The sequence below is a fragment of the Hemiscyllium ocellatum genome, chromosome 36 (assembly GCF_020745735.1).
Source record: "Hemiscyllium ocellatum isolate sHemOce1 chromosome 36, sHemOce1.pat.X.cur, whole genome shotgun sequence".
NCBI classification, from domain to species: Eukaryota; Metazoa; Chordata; class Chondrichthyes; order Orectolobiformes; family Hemiscylliidae; genus Hemiscyllium; species Hemiscyllium ocellatum.
The window spans coordinates 46,409,758-46,430,899 of record NC_083436.1 but is presented as its reverse complement, the minus strand read 5'-3'; the positions used below and the strand labels follow the sequence as shown (position 1 = coordinate 46,430,899).

Sequence of the window (21,142 nt, the reverse complement as noted above, 5' to 3'; positions counted from 1 at the left end):
TGATCCAAGACTGGAATGAGGCCTGGAGCTGAGTGGCCCTGGGCATCACTGAGCTGTTGCTGAGAAGATACTGCTTGACAGCACTGTTGATGATGCCTTCCATTACTTTACTGATAATCGAGAGTAGACTAAGAGGGTGGTAATTAGTCAGGTTGGATTTGTCCTGCTTTTTTGTGTGGAGGACTTACCTGGGCAATTTTCCACATTGTTGGGAAAAAGCCAGTGCTGCAACTGTAAATGGAACAGCTTGTCTCGGGGAGTGGCAACTTCTGGAGCAGAAGTCATCAGTACTATTGCAGGAATGTTGTCAGGGTCCACAGCCTTTGCAGTATCCAGTGTCTCTAACAGTTTTTGACATTATACAGAGTGAATCAAATTAGCTGAAAACTGTAGCTGTGATGCTGGGACGACTGGAGGAGGACAAGGTGGATCATCCACTCGGTATTTCTGTCTGAAGGTTACTGTGAAAGTGTCAGCCTTATCTTTTGCACTGATGTGCTGGGCTCCCCCATCATTGAGGATGGGGATATTTGTGGAGCCTCCTCCAGTGAGTTGTTTAATTGTCCATCACCATTCATGATTGGATGTGGCAGGACTGCAGGGCTTAGATCTGATCTGCTCATTGTGGGATCGCTTAGCTCTGTCTATCACTTGCTGCTTATGCTGTTTGGTGGCTTCACCAGGTTGATGCCCCATCATCAGGTATGCTTGTTCTGCTCCTGGCAAGCCCTCCCGCACTCTTCAGTGACCCAGGGTTGATCCCCTAGCTTGATGGTAATGGGTGAGTGGGTGTTTCTGCTATTGTCATTTCCAATGCCTAGGTCCATCCAGTTTAGTTTCTTTGATACTTCATAGAGATTGATACAATTATGGTGCTTGCTGGGCCCTTTCAGAGTTTAGAGTCAAGCATGTTGTTGTTGGTCTGGTGTCACTTGTTGGACAGACTAGGTAACGATGGAAGGTTTCCTCCCTGAAACACATTAGTGAACCAGATTGGGATGTAGGCATCACCCAACCCTAAATGCCCACAGTCAACCATATTGCTGTGGGTCTGGAGTCACCTACAGGCCAGAACGGTAAGTCAGCGGATTCCCTTCCCTGAAGGGCATTAGTGAACCAGGTGGGTCTCCACGATCATCATCGGATCTTTAATTCTAGGTATTTTATTGAATTGAAATTTCACCATCTGTCCATGTCCCCAGAACATTAATTGAGTTTCTGAATTAATAGTGCCATTGGACCATCCTTTCCCCTCTATAAAATAGATTTCATTCATTTTTATATCTTTTGAAATGCTAAATGGATGAAAATTTGTGAATACCTGCCTTATACTCAAGATATCTCGGAACCATGTTGTTTGATAAATAAATCAGGGATTGAGAGTATTCTGAATCCAGCAGAATGGCCAGTTTATTACCAGGCTCTAACTATGTGACTGGTAAAACTGATTGTAGTGTTAGTGGAGAAAAAACCTAATCATTTTGATAGATAATTCGTTTGTTATATATACATATGCGTTCATATTTTTCAAAATAAATTCAAATACTAACTTTTAACCCGAACAATACATTTCTTTTTGGATAGACATTAACATATAATGAGTAGACTTTGCTATCTGCAGGAATAAACAAAAGATATAAAATCGCTGAGATGTGAATCAAGAGCTGGCCTGACTCTGGGAGCATAAGGAAGAAAATAAATGGAGGCCTGGGTTTGAGGCCTGTCACTTACTTGACAGAAATGACTGGATTTGGGAAGCAGCAGTGGGCCTGAGCAGAATCAGGGTGTCATGTAGAAAGAGGGATCTTGCAGTCAGAATTCAAGAAGCTTGAAGAGAAATTAACAAGCAGGAACACAAACGTAGGAGCAGTTTGCTTTTATTTACACACTCTCTTCCATAATTTGCTCACATGCAGAAATAATTTCCACATATCTAATTTATCAAATCCCTTTGTAATTTTAAAAGATTCATCAGTTTTCCTCTTGCTCTTTTCTTCCCCAGAAGGAAGGCCCAGTCTGCTCAAATTATTTCAGTCACTGACATATTGCCAAGATGTTTACTTATATTTTACACAAAATTGCAAACAGACACATCAACACCCAGCAGCATTGGTTAACATTCCAACGAATGATCAAAAGTAAAACATTGCAGCTACTGAACATGGGAACATGCATTAAGGGAGATTGGTGGAAACTGCAGCCCAATGGAAGATTTCCAATTGTTTAGAACCAATCAGGAGCAGTGGGAAAGTGTCGCATCTTGATAGGACTACATCAACGTTCACAAAGGATGGTTAACTAATGCTGTGATAAAGACTTTAGGTCAAGAAATGGGGAAGGGGGCACTGGAATAAAGCATTAGGAAGGAGGTGTACAGAAGGTTGAAGGGGAGAACAGCAATAGAGTAAGGTAGAAGGGACCAGCCAAAGGCAAAGGAGATCAAAATTGGGCAGCATCTATGTGTAGACATGGGGAGTACAGTAACTAAAGATGTATCTTGTCACATGGGATTACAAACAGGGACCTAACTTAAACAGAAATCCCCTATCTATAATATATGCTGAAACGATATGGAAAGTAAAAGAGGGGGTTTGACAGTTTCAAACAAAGATATAGTTGCTGAGCGAAAAATGACAATGCATCTGGGAGGTCAAAGATAGGATACATTGCTTTGAATTAGGAGACAATAGATGAGCTCTTATATTGCTGGTGTATACTACAGACCTACCAAAGTGGGAAGTTAATTACAGAACTGCTCATCGCCTCTGCACCAGCTCCCTATAACTATGGGAAACCTTTTTGATTAAACCTGCCTCTCCCACAGTCTCAGCACCCATTCTAATTCCTAGCCATTCACTGTGAGAACAACTTGTTGCTTCACTTCCTTTGCCAAGTACCTTTCAATCTGGTGCCTTTTGTTCCTGACTGATTCACAACTGGAAGCAGGTTCTTTATATTTACTCTGTTCAGGTCTCTCCAACATATTGTCCCTTCACCAAGAAAAACTGTCTTAATGTTTACAATACATCTTTGTAACTGATGTTCCTCAATCCGAGAACGACGGTCATGGATCTGTCTATGTCCTTTCTAACATGCTTCCCAAAGTGTGGCACCTAGAAATGGACCGGAGAGGATTAGGTCACAAAGATGTAAAAACTTTACAGGAATGATATTCAGGGCTCCAATTATCAGAATATAGATTGAGAAAGTGAGCAGAGTTCATTCGTACTGATTTGGCAGTTCAGTTTAATAGTTTCCCAGGGTTAAAGTAGGTTCTTTAATTTTCTAACCTCTCCTGGCTACGTTATACCAGAATCTTCCAAATTCTCCAACTTTAATGGGCTTTTTTGGTGAAACTGCACATTGGAATTCTCAGTTTCCCAGACAGTTTCGTTCGGGTTTTAGCTAGGTCAGGTTTTCTGCATGGTCCCTGTGTACAAGTCCAGTCTATAAAGCAAAAAATGACTATGGTCATTGGAATCTCTGAGCCACAGAGATTAAAGTGAAACAGAAAAAAGGCAAACTTACAATAAACATCAAAGAAGCAGGTTGAAAATGGAAAAGGAAATGACAGTCAAAGCAATAAAGAGAATAGGTCAACAAATAACACCAAAGATAATTTAAAACTGTTTTATAAACATATAAATGTTTAGCTATAGGAAGCTCAGGGAAAGGCTGAACACGCTGGGGCTGTTTTCCCTGGAGCGTCGGAGGCTGAGGGGTGACCTTATAGAGGTTTATAAAATTATTAGGGGCATGAATAGGATAAATAGATAAGGTCTTTTCCCTGGAGTGGGGGAGTCCAGAATAGAGGGCAGAGGTTTAGGGTGAGAAGGGAAAGATATAAAAGGGACCTAAGGGGCAACTTTTCATGTAGAGGGTGGTGCGTATATGGCATGAGCTGCCAGAGGAAGTGGTGGAGGTTGGTACAATGACAACATTTAAAAAGGCATCTGGATGGGTATAGGAATAGGAAGGGTTTAGAGGGATATGGGCTACGTGCTGGCAAATGGGACTAGATTAGATTAGGATATCTGGTCAGCATGGATGAGATGGACCGAAGGGTCCGTTTCTGCGCTGTACATCTCTATGACTGTAAATAGTGGAAAGGATAATCAAAGGATGGGTCTAGTTAATTAGGGATGAAAAGGAAATTGTCTTGTGTGAAGAGTTAAATGATATAATATTTTCATTCACTAAAGAAGGGAATAGGTGTTTGACAGAATTAAGTATTGCTGAGAAAGGCACTTTTGGTAAAAGTTTTTGATGTTGCAATCATCAGGACAATTCAGACAGAAATACCAAAAAAGAGGAAAACAAACATACTGTGTGAGAAGAGAGTGCTGATTGATTGGCTAGTAGACATTGATTGGTAAATGCATTGCATGGAGAATGCACTAATTAATAACTGACAGTTAACTGCCAAGCTTTGTTTACATTTTAAACCAGGAAGGTTTCCTCTGATTGGTTTCTTTCTTGAGCAATGCTTTAACCAGTCACGTATTTTGTTGAGTCTAAACAGGTGCAGTACATGAATGTGTTCTTTCTGTCTGTAAAGAACAGGGTCCTGTGGATTGATAAATGTAGCTTCCAACACGTATAGGTATGTCACACTGCCAACCTAACTGACAACCGATGTGCCTTTGATCAAATATGTCTTTTTGAGCAATATTACAGAAGGGGATACTACCAAGGTCACAATACAAACCATCTGGTCTGGATGGAATGTATTCTTGGTTTTTTAAGGGATGTACAGGTGGAAACTGTGGAGGTTATTGGCACAGTTTACAATCTGCCTTTAAAGTGTGAATTCTGGCTCAGTTAACAGCACTTTTAAGGTTCAACTTCCACTTCAGGACTTGAGCACAAAAAGCAAAGCGGTCAGCTCAGTGTAGTACTGAAGGTGTGCTATACTGTGTGGAGGTCAGCCTTTTGGGTAGGATACCACACTCAGCTTGCTATCTCGGCTGGATTAATAAGATCTCATTACACTATTTGGAAAAAAACAGAGGGAGAATCTGCAAGGTGTCATGGTCAATAATTATCTGTCAAAAATCACAAAAAGATTCAATGGTTGTATTTACCCAGTCAATATCACATTGCTGTTTGCAGGATTTTGCTGTGAGCAAATTGGTTGGTGTATGTCCCACATTACAACAGTGATTACACATCATTTAAAAAGTACTTCACTGGTTGGAACAAGCAATGTCCAGTGGTGAGGAAAGGTACTACATAAACATAATTTTTTTTTGCTGAATGGTGCATTTAGATCAATTCTAGACACCACAAGATATCAAGGCCTTAGAAATAGTATAAAGGGAATTGAATAGAATGCTTTCGGAGTAAACATTTTCAGTTATGTGGAAAACCAGGAGAAACTGGGGCTGCTTTCCTTAAAGCAGAGAAGGTTAAGGGAAGACTTGTTACAAAACAGTGAGGTAAATAAGTCTCGATCATCAGGACCCACAGTCTAAGAGCACTGGTAATGAACCAGAAACAGCAAGTTAGGATCTGAAATGAATTCTCCAAGAGGGTGATGGAAGCGGATTTAACAACAACGATAACTTTGATAACTATTTGAAGAGAGGTGGGGGGAGGACAGGGTGGCACCAACTGGATTGCTGTTTCAGAGCCAGCACAAACACATGGGCTGAATGGCCTCCTTCAGTGCTGTATTATTCCCGATTGGCTGTTTTTATAAATGCACGTTTCCAATGCCACAATCTGGGCATCAGGGAGATATACTTTTGGCAAGAAGTAGGCAATTGGTTAAAGTGCAGTGCACTGGGGATAAGTTCTATATGGGGAGTCATGTTGAAAAAAAATCAATATCAAATTTACAGAACTGAAAATTACATTATCCATTCATAATTGAAAGAATACCACATCCGGTCTACGTCATCACCAAACACAATCTAGTTTTGATGATAGATCATTGCATTATTCACCATTCATGGCAATATAACGTTCATAAGCTCCATCCTCCATCGATGACAAATTCTTTTCCAGTTACATAGGCCGACTGCAAAGACAAATAAACAAAATTGTCTTATAATTTGGAACTGACATTCACCACCAGTCTTTAATCTGAGGGCAACTTGAATGCTGGACTTGCTTCTGACTCTGTGTGACACTAAGATATCATCTAGTCCTAAGAATAATTCTGTTTACATTGCTTTTATCAAGAGACCTCTAGCATGGGGTCCAGATACCAATCAAACTCTCAAAGCTTAGGCCAATCGGTCCTTTCCATTGATCTGTTTGAATGTGTGGATTAAAGTTTTTGATATGGCTCTTCCTAGTCCCTCATTGATTGGTAAATCCTAAAGAAATAGTTGTACTGACAACTCCCGGTTGTGTGCATTTGTCCTGGATTTCACAAAGTCTAAATGATTGCTGAATTCTGCTCTGAAGTTAATCATCTTAAACTAGAAATCTCTGGGTGGAATTTTCCACCAGGATAGCACCCAGAGATTTTGGGTCTTCCAGCCTAAGATTTTCTGAACTTTGGAATCTGGAATTTTCACATTTATTCCAAAGGGACATTACAGCTATCATACTCATTCCCGAATCTACATTTTCAGGGTATGTTATACATCTGTACATGAACACAACAGCTTTTAAGTCACTGGTTTACTACATACTTCATCAGATGCCAGATATACACAAAGGTGAGCCACCTCCTCAGCAGTGGCCATTCGACCGGTCTTCTGCCTTCCCAGGAAATCTTTCAAAGCCTGAGTAGGAGGAAATAGCCAGTGTTAAACATACAACATTACATAAAAACCATAAAGAAATCTTGCCATCATAGTCTTGCTAAAGTCTCTAGATAGATTTTCTCAACATAGGAACAGATTTAGTGGCAATGAATATTCAAAGCTGATCAACAGTAAGAACCATGATTAGACTTTAATATATATTTAAAAACTTACTATAGGGCAAGAAAACATTGCCACAGAGATAGCTGAAGGGATGACTCATCTTTAAAGTGAAAATTGGATAAATCAAACATTGGAAGATATAGGACTATGGTAAGAAGATCAGACAGTGTCCTAGTCTTCTCCAGTGGTCCCAACATTACAGAAACCTGTCTTCAGCCACATGTGATTCACTCCACATGGCATCAAGAAATGGTTGGAGGCACTGGATACTACAAAACCTGGCAATGACTTGCGCTCCAGAACTTGCCACTCCCCTTGCCAAGTTGTTCCAGTACTGTTACAACACTGGCATCTACCTGACAATGTGGTTCAGCTATGTTCTGTAGACAAATTTAATCCAACCAATTACTGCCCTATCAGTCGACTCTCAATTGCCAGTAAAGTGATGCAAAGTGTCATGAACAGTGCTATCAAGCAGCACCTGGTTAGCAATGAACTGCTCATTACTCCCCTGTAAGCACTGAGCCTGGTACTGAACTTGAGGTCTTGGTTATATGGTGGTGATAATTCTGGATCAAAACTTCCAGGCCAGGCTAATGTTCTAGGTACATGGATTCAAATCTCATTACAGCAGCTGGTGAATTTAAAATCAATTCATAAATCTGAAATTAAGATCTTGTTCAGTGGAGACCATGAAAACCCACCTAGTTTATGAATGTCCATATACTTCCTGTCTCCTCAGCCAATGAATTAGGAGCTGAAGTAGGGCATTAGGCCTGTCTGTGTGGTCCACCATTCAATAAAATCATGGCTGATCTGTTTGTGTTTCTACTTAAACCCAATAACCTTAATTGCTACGCCTAATAAGAATCTATCCAGCTTTATCTTTCAGTTATTCAAGGTCCCCACACCTCCACACTTTCTGAGGCAGAGAGTTCTGAAGTCACACATCCTTTGAGAGAAGAAGTTTCTCCTCATCTCTGTCCTACACGGGTGACACCTAATTTTAAAGGTTTTTGTTGGGGGGGGAGGAATTGGTTTCCAGTCCAGTTCTGAAGAATGGTCACTGGATACAAAATGTTGAAACTGTTTCTCTCTTTACACAGACCTACTGAGTTTTTCCACCAATTTCTCTTGTTTATTAGTGATGAAGTAAACCTCCCCTGAGCCCCCTCCAATGCATTTACATCATTCTTCAGATAAAGAGATCAAAAACTGCACACAGTATTTGCGATGTGGTGCCACCAATGCCCTATGTAACTAAAACATAATATCTTCACTTTTGTGATCAGTTGATCATGTAATAAAGTATAGCATCCATTAACCTACTTGATTACATTCTGCATCAAAACACCTAAATCTTCTGCACTTTGGAATTCTGCAGTTGTTCTTTAAGTAAATATTTGCTTTCTCACTTTTCCTAATAAAGTGAACATCATCACGTTTTCCTCGCCCACTCACTCAACCTTCTGTATGAAGTTTTCAACTTCCTTTTGTCTTCTTTACAATATACTTTCCAACCCACTGACATATTAGCTGTGCATTTTGTCACCATGCTTTCACTCCCCCCATTTAAGAAACTGATTTAAATTGTAGAAACCTGAGGCCCAGCCCAAACACCCAACTAAATGATAGTGGGGAACACCATTGAATGTCAAGGGATGGTGATCAGATTGTCTCCTATTGGAGATAGTCATAGCCTGGCAATTGTGTGGCACTTGCCATTTGACAGCCCAAGCCTGGATATTGTCCAGAACTTATTGCATTTGAACATGGACTGCTTCAAAATCGGAGGAGTCGCGAATGGTCCTGAACATTGTGGAATCGTCGGTGAACATCCCACTTCTAACCTTATGATGGAGGGAAGGCTGTTGTTGAAGCAGCTGAAGATGATTGGGCACAGGACACTATCCGGAGGGACTCCTGCAGAGATGTCTTCAAGTTGAGATGACTGACCTCCAACAACCACAACCAGATTCCTATACAACAGATATGACTCCAAACATCACAGTGTTTGTCCCTGATTCTCATTGACTCTAGTTTTGCCAGGGCTCCTTGATGTCACACTCGGTCAAATGAAGCCTTATTGTCAAGGGCTGTCCCTGTCCCCTCCCCTCTGGAATTCAGCTCTTTTGTCTATGTTTGACCCAAGGCTGTAATGAGATCTGGAACTGAGTGGTCCTGGAGGAACCCAAACTGGGCGACACTGAGCAGGTGCTGCTTGATAGCACTGTTGATGACATTGTCCATCACTTTATTGATGATCAAGAGTAGACTATTAGAGGAGTAATTGGCCAGATTGGATTTGTCCTGCTTTTTACGTTCAGGACATACCTGGGCAATTTCCATATTGTCAGGTAGATCTCAGTGTTGATCTGATCCCTATCACCAACCAGCCGGAATTTTTAACAAAAAAATAAAGAACAAAGAAAATTTACAGCCCAGGAACAGGCCCTTCGGCCCTCCAAGCCTGAGCCTATCCAAATGTACTGTCTAAACCTGTCGGTCAATTCCTAAGCATCTGTATCCCTCTGCTCCCCACCTTCTCATGCATCTGTCCAGAAGCATCTTAAATGAATCTACCGTGCCTGCCTCTACCACCTCTGCTGGCAACGCGTTCCAAACGCCCACCACCCTCTGTGTGTGAAGTACTTGCCCCGTGTATCCCCCTTAAACGTTCCGCCTCTCACCTTGAAAACATGACCTCTCGTTATTGAATCCCTCACCCTGGGAAAAAGCTTGTCTCTATCCCCCCTGTCTATCCCCTTCATGATTTTGTAAACCTCAATCAGGTCCCCCCTCAATCTCCTTTTTCCTAATGAAAATAAACCTAACCTACTCAACCTTTCTTCATAGCTAGCACCTTCCATACCAGGCAACATCCTCGTAAACCTTCACTGCACTCTCTCCAAAGTGTCCACATTATTTTGGTAATGTGGCGACCAGAACTGTACACAGTACTCTTTTTTATATATATAGATATTTTACTTGAAAATTTAACATTTTTACAAGTTTACAAAAATAAAAAAAATCCCAAGTATAAACATTGATATAAAATTAAATCTTAAATAAATAATAAACAAAATTTAACAAAAGAAAAATATTGAGAAAAAAAAAATAACTCAACGAACTACTAGTCTAACCTACAACTAACCAGAGCGTATAATTCAGTCTGTTACATTATTCAAATTAGAGAAAGAAAAAAACATGGATAACACAGAAATTGGGTAGTGAGATACATGCTCGGAATGTATTAACATCAAATCGTAACAAAACCCGTATTCGTGCGGGATTCCTCTCCCAAGGGGCCCCGGACCAGCCAGGTTCACCATCTCAATTAAATAAAAGCCCTGGTTAGGATGGCCGAAATATCTGTATTTGTGTAATTCAAGAAGGGCTGCCATATTTATGGAATAATGCGGTCTTTCGGTGCACCATATTTGTAAGGAAGTCGGGGGGAATACATTCCATGATTAATCTGGGGCAGTTTGAAGGTCCAGGGGGGCCCTCAGCCACCCAGTTTACCAAAATACTTTTCCTGGCACAGAGAGAGAATAGAGAATACTCTCTTCCCGTGCATATCCAGGGAGGGTAAGTTCGAAAAGCCCAAAAGGAGAGATACAGGGTCCACTCTAATTTCCATTTCTAAGATTTCTGTCAGAGCACTTGCTACTTTAGTCTCTCAGCAGAGCAGGTAAGGGCTGTTTGGCAGTGGCTGCTTGAAGGCTTGGTGACATTTGTTTAACGGTTTAAATTTGAAAGTTTTTTTTTAAAAAAGCGCGGAGCGGACCCAGAAGCTGGTGTAGCGTAAGTTGATTTTTCCCTATAAAGGCGCGCAGGAGAGGTCCTTAAGGGGGAGGGGGAGCAGCCCGAAGTCGTGGCCCACATTGGCACCAACGACATAGGTAGGAAGAGGGGTGAGGATGTTAGGCAGGCTTTCAGGGAGCTAGGTTGGAAGCTCAGAGTTAGAACAAACAGAGTTGTTGTCTCTGGATTGTTACCCGTGCCACGTGATAGAGAGTCGAGGAATAGGGAGAGAGAGCAGTTAAATGCGTGGCTACAGGGATGGTGCAGGAGGGAGGGATTCCAGTTTCTGGATAACTGGGGTTTTTTTGGGGAAGGTGGGACCTCTATAAACAGGATGGTCTACACCTGAACCTGAGGGGCACCAGCATCCTTGGGGGGAGGTTTGCTAGTGTTCTTTCGGGGGGGTTTAAGCTAACTCTGCAGGGGCATGGGAACCTAGACTGTAGCTTTAGGGTGCAGGACCTGGAGTGTAGGGAGGTTAGGAACATGGCATCAATCTCGAAGGAGGGTGCCTGTAAACAGGAAAGTGGCTTCAATGCGAGAAGTATACGAAATAAGGTAGGTGAACTTGCAGCTTGGGTTGGTACCTGGGATTTCGATGTTGTGGCTATTACGGAGACATGGGTAGAACAGGGACAGGATTGGCTGTTGCAGGTTCCAGGGTTTAAATGTTTTAGTAGGGTCAGAGGTGGGGGTGAAAGAGGGGGAGGTGTGGCATTGCTTGTCAAAGGTAGTATTACAGCGGTGGAAAGGACAATGGATGAAGACTCGCCATCTGAGGTAGTTTGGGCTGAGCTTAGAAATAGGAAAGGTGAGGTCACCCTGTTAGGAGTTTTCTACAGTCCTCCTAATAGTCCTAGAAACGTAGCAGAAAGGATTGCAAGGATGATTCAGGAGAAGAGTGAAAGTAATAGGGTGGTTGTTATGGGGGGCTTTAACTTTCCAGATATTGACTGGGAAAGCTATAGCTCGAGTACGTTAGATAGGTCGGTGTTTGTCCAATGTGCGCAGGAGGGTTTCCTGACACAATATATAGACAGGTCAACAAGAGGTGAGGCCATACTGGATTTGGTTCTGGGTTACGAACCAGGCCAGGTGTTAGAATTGGAGGTAGGTGAGCACTTTGGGGACAGTGACCACAATTCGGTGACTTTTACTCTAGTGATGGAGAGGGATTAGTGTGCACTACAGGGCAAGAGTTATAGCTGGGGGCAGGGAAATTATGATGCGGTGAGGCATGACTTAGGATGCGTGGCTTGGAAAAGTAAGCTTCAAGGGAAGGGCACAATCGATATGTGGAGCTTGTTCAAGGAGCAACTATTGAAAGTCCTTGATAAGTATGTACCTGTCAGGCAGGGAGGAAAGGGTCATGTGAGGGAGCCGTGGTTTAATAAGGAATTGGAATCCTTTGTTAAAGGGAAGAGGGCGGCCTATGTAAAGATGAGGCATGAAGGTTCAAATGGGGCGATTGAGAGTTATAAAGTAGCCAGGAAGGACCTAAAGAGAGAGCTAAGAGCAGCAAGGAGGGGACATGAAAAGTCCTTGGTGGTAGGATTAGGGAAAACCCAAAGGCTTTCTCTAGGTATGTCAGGAATAAAAGAATGACTAGGGTAGGAATAGGTCCAGTCAAGGATAGTAGTGGGAAATTGCGTGTGGAGGCTGAAGAAATTGGGGAGACACTGAATGAATACTTTTCGTCAGTATTCACTCAGGAACAGGACATTGTTGCCGATGTGAATATTGAGTCACAACTAATTAGAATGGATGGCTTTGAGGTATGTAGGGAAGAGGTGTTGGAAATTCTGGAAAGGGTGAAAATAGATAAGTCCCCTGGGCCTGATGGCATTTATCCTAGGATTCTCTGGGAAGCAAGGGAGGAGATTGAAGAGCCATTGGCCTTGATTTTTATGTCCTCGTTGTCTACAGGAATAGTGCCAGAAGACTGGAGGATTGCAAATGTGGTTATCTTGTTCAAGAAGGGGAGTAGAGATAACCCTAGTAACTATAGGCCGGTGAGTCCCACTTCTGTTGTGGGCAAAGTCTTAGACAGAATTGTAAGGGATAGGATTTATGAACATCTGGATAGGAATAATGTGATCAAGGATAGTCAGCATGGTTTTGTGAAGGGCAGGTCATGCCTCACAAACCTTATTGAATTCTTTGAGAAGGTGACTAAGGAGGTGGACGAGGGTAAAGCGGTAGATGTGGTGTATATGGATTTTAGTAAGGCGTTTGATAAGGTTCCCCATGGTAGGCTACTGCAAAAAATACGGAGGTATGGCATTGAGGGTGCATTAGAGGTTTGGATTAGGAATTGGCTGGCTGGAAGGAGACAGAGGGTAGTAGTTGATGGTAAAGGTTCATCTTGGAGTGCAGTTACCAGCGGTGTTCCGCAAGGATCTGTTTTGGGACCATTGCTGTTTGTCATTTTTATAAATGACCTGGAGGAGGGGCTAGAAGGTTGGGTGAGCAAGTTTGCGGATGATACGAAAGTCGGTGGAGTTGTTGACAGTGAGGAAGGATGTGGCAGGTTACAGTGGGATATAGATAAGCTGCAGAGCTGGGCAGAAAGGTGACAAATGGAGTTCAATGTCGCTAAGTGTGAAGTCATTCACTTTGGTGAGAGTAACAAGAAGATGGGGTACTGGGCTAATGGTCAGATACTTGGTAGTGTGGATGAGCAGAGGGATCTTGGTGTCCATGTACACAGATGTTGCCACCCAGGTAAATAGTGCTGTGAAGAAGGCATATGGAGTACTGGCTTTTATTGGTAGAGGAATTGAGTTCCGGAGTCCTGAGGTCATGTTGCAGTTGTATAAGACTCTGGTGCGGCCGCATCTGGAGTATTGTGTGCAGTTTTGGTCGCCATACTATAGGAAGGATGTGGAGGCACTAGAACGGGTGTAGAGGAGGTTTACCAGGATGTTGCCTGGTATGGTAGGAAGATCGTATGAGGAAAGGCTGAGGCACTTGGGGCTGTTCTCATTGGAGAAAAGAAGGTTTAGGGGTGACTTGATAGCAGTGTACAAGATGATTAGGGGTTTAGATAGGGTTGACCATGAGAACCTTTTTCCACATATGGAGTCAGATATTACAAGGGGGCATAGATTTAAATTAAGGGGTGGTAGGTATAGGACAGATGTTAGGGGTAGATTCTTTACTCAGCGAGTCGTGAGTTCATGGAATGTCCTGCCAGTAACAGTGGTAGACTCTCCCTCTTTATGGGCATTTAAACGGGCATTGGATTGGCATATGGAGGATAGTGGGCTAGTGTAGGTTAGGTGTGCTTGGATCGACGCAACATCGAGGGCCGAAGGGCCTGTACTGCGCTGTATTTTTCTATGTTCTGTAGTCCGGTATCTACGGATCTTATGACAGGTCCATAAACAATGTACAAGAGTGCCCACCTCTATTTTACATTTGGGACACATTGGAGATGCTCCTGCCTTAAATTTTGCCAATCGATCCGGTGCTATATGGGCCCTCTGAAGTATCTTCAACTGAATGGCCTGAGTTCTGTTGCAGATGGTGATTCTTCTGGCATTTTCCCAAATGTCATTCCATGTTTCCGTAGAGATTTCCAGTCCCAAATCCTGATCCCATATTTTAAGCAGATTGTCCATATCTCCCGACACTTCATCATGTAGTAAATGATAAATAGTACTGATACCCCCATTGGCCATAGCACTCTACACTCTCTATCTGATGTATAAAGACTATCTAATAACATAGTCTTCTATAGTATGTAATCTCGAATTTGGAAGTATCGAAAGAGGTCGCCATTAGGTAATCCAAATTTCTGACGCAGCTGTTCAAAAGACATCAGGACCCCTTCCTTAAACAGATCCCCTAAACATGAGATACCCCTGGATCTCCAGGGTTTGAAAGTGGCATCTGTAAGCCCCGATTGAAATCCCCATGCTCCCACTATCTAAGCATAGGGGGATGTTTTATGTGAGTTGCCCTCATTTTGCCGCATTATATTCCAAGCTTTAATTGTGTTTAGTATTATAGGGTTTTTACAGTGATCCGTGATGATTTTCCTCTTGTCTGAAAATAAAAGGTTAATAAGTGGGCATTTTACTTGAGAAGCCTCGATGTCCAGCCAGATTGATTGCGGGTCAGACAAGACCCAATCGGCTGTGTAGCTTAATTGGGGAACTTAACTGATATTTCCTAAAATCTGGGAAATCCAACCCTCCCCTTGCCTGTGGAAGCTGTAGCTTCTTCAGCTTAATGAGGGGCTGTCTATGATTCTAGATAAAGGAACCCAACCAGCTGTATAATTTACATAGCGCCAGCCTTGGCAGCATCACCGGGAGCATTCTCATAGGGTATAGGAGACGGGGCAGGACATTCATTTTAATGAGTGCTATTCTACCCAGCCAGGAAATTGGAAGGTCTCCCCATCGCAGGAGGTCCTGCCTTATCCTTTCCAGTAAATGCACAAAGTTAGCCTTGTATAGCTGGCCAAATACTGGGGTAATAAAAATGCCTAAATAAAAGAAACCCTCCAGGGACCACCGAAAAGGAAAGTGGGATCCATCCAATAAGTGGGATATACTAGCAAGGCCACCCATTGGCATAGCCTCCGATTTTGAGAAATTAATTTTATAGCCTGAAAATACACTAAATGTATTAATAACTTGGATTAAGCGAGGCACGGACATCAGGGGATTACTGAGGAATAGGAGAACATCATCTATATGAAGGGTAATTTTGTGTTTACCTGTACCAATCCTCGGGGCTGTTATATTAGGATCAGCTTCTGCTAGTGGCTCAATTATTAGTGTAAATAGCAATGGTGAGAGAGGACATCCATGACGGTAGCCCCTACCCACACTGAAGCTATCCGAGCCTAATCCATTGGTGTACACAGTATTCTAAATGTGGCTGAACCAACGTCTTGTACAATTTTAACATGACCTGCCAGCTCTTATACTCAATACCCCGTCCAATGAAGGCAAGCATACTATATGCCTTCTTGACCACTCTATCCACCTGTACAGCAACCTTCAGGGTACAATGGACCTGCACTCCCAGATCTCTCTGCCCATCAACTTTTCCCAAGGCTCTTCCGTTCATTGTATAATTCGCTCTAGAATTAGTCTTGCCTAAATGCAACACCTCACATTTTTCTGGATTGAAATCTATCTGTCACTTTTCCGCCCAACTCTCCATCTATCTATATTCCCCTGTATTCTCTGACAGTTCCTTATGCTTTCTGCTACTCCACCAATCTTCGTGTCATCTGCAAACTTGCTGATCATACCAACAGTGCCCTCTTCTAGATCATCTATGTATATTACAAACAACAGTGGCCCCAACACTGACCCCTATGGAACACCACTGGTCACCGTTCTCCAGTTCAAGAAACTCCCTTCAACTACTACTCTCTGTCTCCTGTTGCTCAACCAGTGGGCGGCACGGTGGCACAGTGGTTAGCACTGCTGTCTCACAGCGCCTGAGACCTGGGTTCAATTCCCGACTCAGGCAACTGACTGTGTGGAGTTTGCACATTCTCCCCGTGTCTGCGTGGGTCTCCTCCGGGTGCTCCGGTTTCCTCCCACAGTTCAAAGATGTGCGGGTCAGGTGAATTGGCCATGCTAAATTGCCCGTAGTGTTAGGTAAGGGGTAAATGTAGGGGTATAGGTGGGTTGCGCTTCGGCAGGTCGGTATGGACTTGTTGGGCCTAAGGGCCTATTTCCACACTGTAAGTAATCTAAACTAAAAAAAAAGTTCTTGATCCACCTAGCTAGAACACCCTGCACACCATGTGACTTCACTTTCTCCATTAGTCTACCATGGGGACCCTTCTGAAGTCCATGTGTATGACATCAACAGCCCTTCCTTCATCTAACAACTTGGTCACTTCCTCGAAGAACTCTATTAAGTTGGTAAGGCATGATCTCCCTCACACAAAACCTTTCTTATGTCTTCTATCACACGTCTTTATTAGTAAGCCAAAGTTCACCATTTATTCTCTCACACTACTACAATCTTAATCTGTCAAAGGCTAAACCACCATTTAAAGCATCATGAATTGAAAATAGAGCTATCAAATTAGAGGTCACTAAAGGTGAAGGTGCAGTATAGTGGGAATAGCTCCTGTACATCTACCTGTTGAGGATTTGGCCTGGCTTGGATTCTGTCTCTCAGGGATGGCGTGTCCACAGTACCTTGGAAATAAAAACAACATAAAACGTTGTGCAAAATCACCATGTGCTTGTAACATTTAATTTTGTAATAAGAAATACCTTGTATAAGTGCTGAAAATGAAGCCTGTATTGACAGCTGGTAAACAGCATACCATTTAATAGAACTGCATAATTTACAAAGGGACAGGCCAGCGAGTCAACTGCCCGCCATTAGTCTTTATGTTCCACAGGAACCCTCCTCCCCTCAGCACCATACGCACCTCTCCTCACCCCATCCCATCAATATCTCTTTCTTCTCCTTTCTTCAATATACATTTGCGCATTTCCCTTTCAGAAATTAAATATATTACAATTATGGTACTGATTTACTTTTCCTGTCACTTTTAAAAATTATTTAAAAAGATTTGTCAAGCATGAGCAATAAAAGCACATGTTTTATAATCTGGGCTGACTACTCTTTAATATATTTCAGCTCCTAAATTTTTCAATCTTTAAATAATAATTCCATTATCATTTCTATCGCTGATTAAGTTAACTGTAGTTCCTGGGACTTGTCCTTTTTTTAAATGGATCTTGGAATCACTCTATTACACCAGTGAGTGTGTGGGGTGGAATCAACACAGCAAAGGCAATTTCAGCCACTCATCTCTGCACTTTCAAACATTTCCTCAAATCCTACTCCTTTTATCAAACTGAAGTTGCCTTCCTTTATTCTCACCCTGGCTCCTGCCAGGTCCATCTCTGCCCTTGCGAAAAACTGTGTATTCTTCTACATGACAGATGCTTGAAAACATAGAAAATGTAGTGTAGGGAGGCAACTTGTATAGCTCCTTAAATCTAAAAATAATTTGGTTACTGTTAAGTTGCTTTCATGTATTTAAAGACATAAGGATTGATCGGTAACACAGGGTGACCTTGTATCCGTGGAATTGTTTTCCACGGTTTCACTTACTTGTGGTTTACCATGGCTGGAACGTTCTGGAACCAGCGACCAAGAGGCTGCTGGGAAGGTACATTTCCCATTTAAATCAATGGGTTCGCTCCTATCTGTAGTGTTGGCCTTCCGCAGTGGGTCCTGGAACATAACCCCCCTGCGGGTACAGGGGATTACTGTGTTGTACAAATGTGAGGGGTAGGAATGTTATAATTATATCATGTGATATGTGAAGGCAAGGCAAGGCTTTACAACCAGGAGACATTTGACAGAATGCTAAAAAAAAGCTTCATGATTACCTGGGCATACACAGTTGCAAACGATGCCTTGTTCAATGAAATCTGCAGCAACAGACTTGGTCAATCCAATTACAGCTGCCTTGGATGAGCTGTATGCACATCTGTTTACAACACCTGGACAGAATACACAAAGAGGTTTAACAAAATCCACATGACATTTTGTAGAGTTTAACCAATGGACATTACCTTTTGTCTATTCCTGGGACACGGCTAGGGAGCAGTGATCACAATGTGATCGAGTTTTATATTCAGCTTGAGGGAGAGAAGTGGGATTGAACCTTTATTTTAAAACTTAATTAAGGTCAATAATGAGGACATGAAAGCAGACCTGACTAAAGTGGATTGTCTGGTTAAAGGGTAAATTAATAGAGATATAGTGGCAGACAATACAGGGTACACAGACCAACTGTGGTTAACTAGAAATAGTAAAGGTCATGTCAAGCTTACAGAAAGGTCATATAATTGTGATAGTTGGCTAGTCAGAAAATTGGTTAGAATGTAAAAAATAAAGCAAAGAATGAGTTTTAAAAAATCAGTAAGAAGGGTACAAGAGAAAACTAGACAGAAATTTTAAAATAGTTGGTAAGTGTTTCATGAAATATTTAAAAAAGAACTTTTAACAATGTGAGCCTCCAGTTTGGGATACAGACAAACTCTTACCTCACATCTTTAATTCTTTGTCTGAGCTGAGATGTCACTTTTTTATAAAACCTAAAGTTATCTCAGGACTGTGACTCGAAAGGATTTCTGGGATTTACATATTAATCAATCAAAACCTGCATCCTCATTCAAAGTGATTAAAGATTTATTTGTTCAATACATCACATCGGTGTATGACAATTTGATCTTTTCCTTAAAATTCTGTGTCCTATGATCCTGCCCCACTAACTATCTGACAAAGGAATAGTGCCCTGAAAGCTCGTACTGCCAAATAACCCTGTTGGACTATAACCTGGTGTCATGGTGATTTTTGTCCACCCCAGTCGAACACCAGCACTTCCACATCATATATTGAAAAACATAACCTGCATAGGCAGATTCACCAAAGTACGTCTATATTGAAAAATCCCTCAACCAATACTGGACATTTCAAAATAAACAAACAGATATTGTTGGAGAAACTCAGCAGGTCTGGCAGCATTTACGGAGAGAGAAACAAACTTAACATTTCAACTTGAAGCTACTCTGTTTTCTCTCCATAAATGCTGTCACACCTGCTGTGTTTCTTCAGCAATTTCTTTTTTGGCTTGTTTCAGATACCCAGGATCTTTATGAATATTCCAATGTGTCATGGGGGGGTCTGAATTAAACATGAGAGATCTAAGGTGGAGAAACATCAGAGGACAGTTGTACGGCTTCTAAAAGCTGACAGAACAAGTCAGAATGACAGAAGTGGAGAGTTTTGGAGGACTGTAGATTACACAGATAGAGAATGGGAGGAGGCATTAAGATATTTAAACACAGGAATTAGAATGTTAACTCAAAGTCAGTGGTTCCCAAACCTTCTCCCCGCTGTGACCTCAATTTGAGGCTTCAAACCGGTTATGATTCTTCAGTGAGAGAGCAATGGGGGAGGGGAAGGAGGGGAAAGATGGGGTTCCCCCCCCAATCACTGCTGCCTTGGAGCCTGTGATATCAGATATCATCCCAGTTAAGGCTGTCGCCCCCACTTTGGGAAACTTCGCCTGACGGGACTAGGACCCGATGTTGGTCAGCAATTGCAGTGAGACTGATGACCTGGACTTGGTTGTAATCAACTGAGGGCAACAAAAAAACGGAACTATTAGTTGTTACAGTATTGCATGACAAAGAGCATCCAAATCAAAAGGTGAACATTAAAGTGATGCATTTGGAAAAAAAATCTTGAAGACAGAACTTCTCCAAAAGGCAGCCTGTTCTGCATTCTGACCAGGTTTGGTCAACATGAGAGATCTAGTGATCGTGTTAAATCATTTACCTTTGATACTGGATGCCACGGAGCTCATGTTGATGATATGGCCAGATTTCTGAGCAAGCATCTGCATTTAAATAGAAAATCAATGACAGAAACACACTAATATGATGATTCAAATAATAATTGGATCAGAGAGGACCAGCAGTTTGTTTTATTTACTCATGGGATAGGAGTGTCACTGTCTGGACCAGCGTTTGTTATCCTGTCCCTAGTTGCCCCTTGAGAAGGTGGGGGTGAGCTGCCTTCTTGAACAGCTGCAGTCCATGTGCTGTGGGTAGACCCACAATGCCCTGAGGGAGGGAATTCTAGAATTTTGACCCAGTGATACTGAAGGAACGCTGATATATTTCCAAGCCAGGATGATAAGCGGCTTGGGGAGAGCTTGCAGGGGATGGTATTCCCATGTATCTGCTGCCCTTGTCCTTCTAGATGGAAGTGATTATGGGTTTGGAAGTTTCTGTCTAACAATCTTTGAATTTCTGTGCTTCATCTTGTAAATAGTACACACCGCTGCTCCTGAGCGTGGGTGCTGGAGGGAGGTGATGTTTGTGGATGTGGTGCCAATCAAGTTGGCTGCTTTGTCTTGGATGGTGTCAAGCTTCTTGAGTGTTGTTGGAGCTGCACCCATCCTGGCAAGTGGGGAGTATTCCATCACATTCCGGAGTTGCGTTTTGTGTTATGAACCAGACCAAACCATCTCAAAATATAATTATGAAGATAACCTAGACCCTAACTTTTCTCACTTTAAAAGGCACGTGCCAGGCAGTTCATTCCAGATGCAATTTCATTGCAATTTCAAACTACCAGTTTCGAAGTAAAACCCACTTCACATATAAACTATCATTAAAATACAACAAAGGAAAGATTTGGAACAACAACTCTATCGGAAAACCTAATGAAATCTAGATTACTTAAATAATAAATAGTAATTGTTCCAATATAGTTAAAAATGCCAGATTCTATTCCAACAGGTTTACTTGGAAGTACAAACTTTCGGAGAGTTGCTCCTTCATCAGTTAGCAAAAGGACAAAGGAACAGCGCTCTGAAAGCTTGTAATTCCAAATAAACCTGTCAGACTATAACCTGGTGTTGTGTGATCTTTAACTTT

At 42.1% G+C, this 21,142-nt stretch overlaps 1 protein-coding gene across 5 annotated transcripts in view; it reads right to left on the bottom strand.

Moving 5' to 3' along the window:
- Window positions 1-1,874: 1,874 nt before the first annotated feature.
- The window catches only part of bdh2 (3-hydroxybutyrate dehydrogenase, type 2), a 166,528-nt gene continuing 147,260 nt past the window's right edge, over window positions 1,875-21,142 (bottom strand). For 3 of the 5 annotated variants that reach the window (XM_060851695.1, XM_060851694.1, XM_060851696.1), the window contains exons 6-10: window positions 20,037-20,097; window positions 18,080-18,193; window positions 16,809-16,867; window positions 6,645-6,737; window positions 1,875-6,022 (exon numbers count right to left, since the gene is read on the bottom strand). In XM_060851695.1, the coding sequence (XP_060707678.1) occupies window positions 5,969-6,022; window positions 6,645-6,737; window positions 16,809-16,867; window positions 18,080-18,193; window positions 20,037-20,097 (381 nt within the window). In that variant the 3' untranslated portion in view covers window positions 1,875-5,968. Of the gene's footprint in view, window positions 6,023-6,644; window positions 6,738-16,808; window positions 16,868-17,798; window positions 17,938-18,079; window positions 18,194-20,036; window positions 20,098-21,142 lie in introns of those variants that run through there. The other 2 variants (XM_060851697.1, XR_009647079.1) reach the window with 2 other exon arrangements.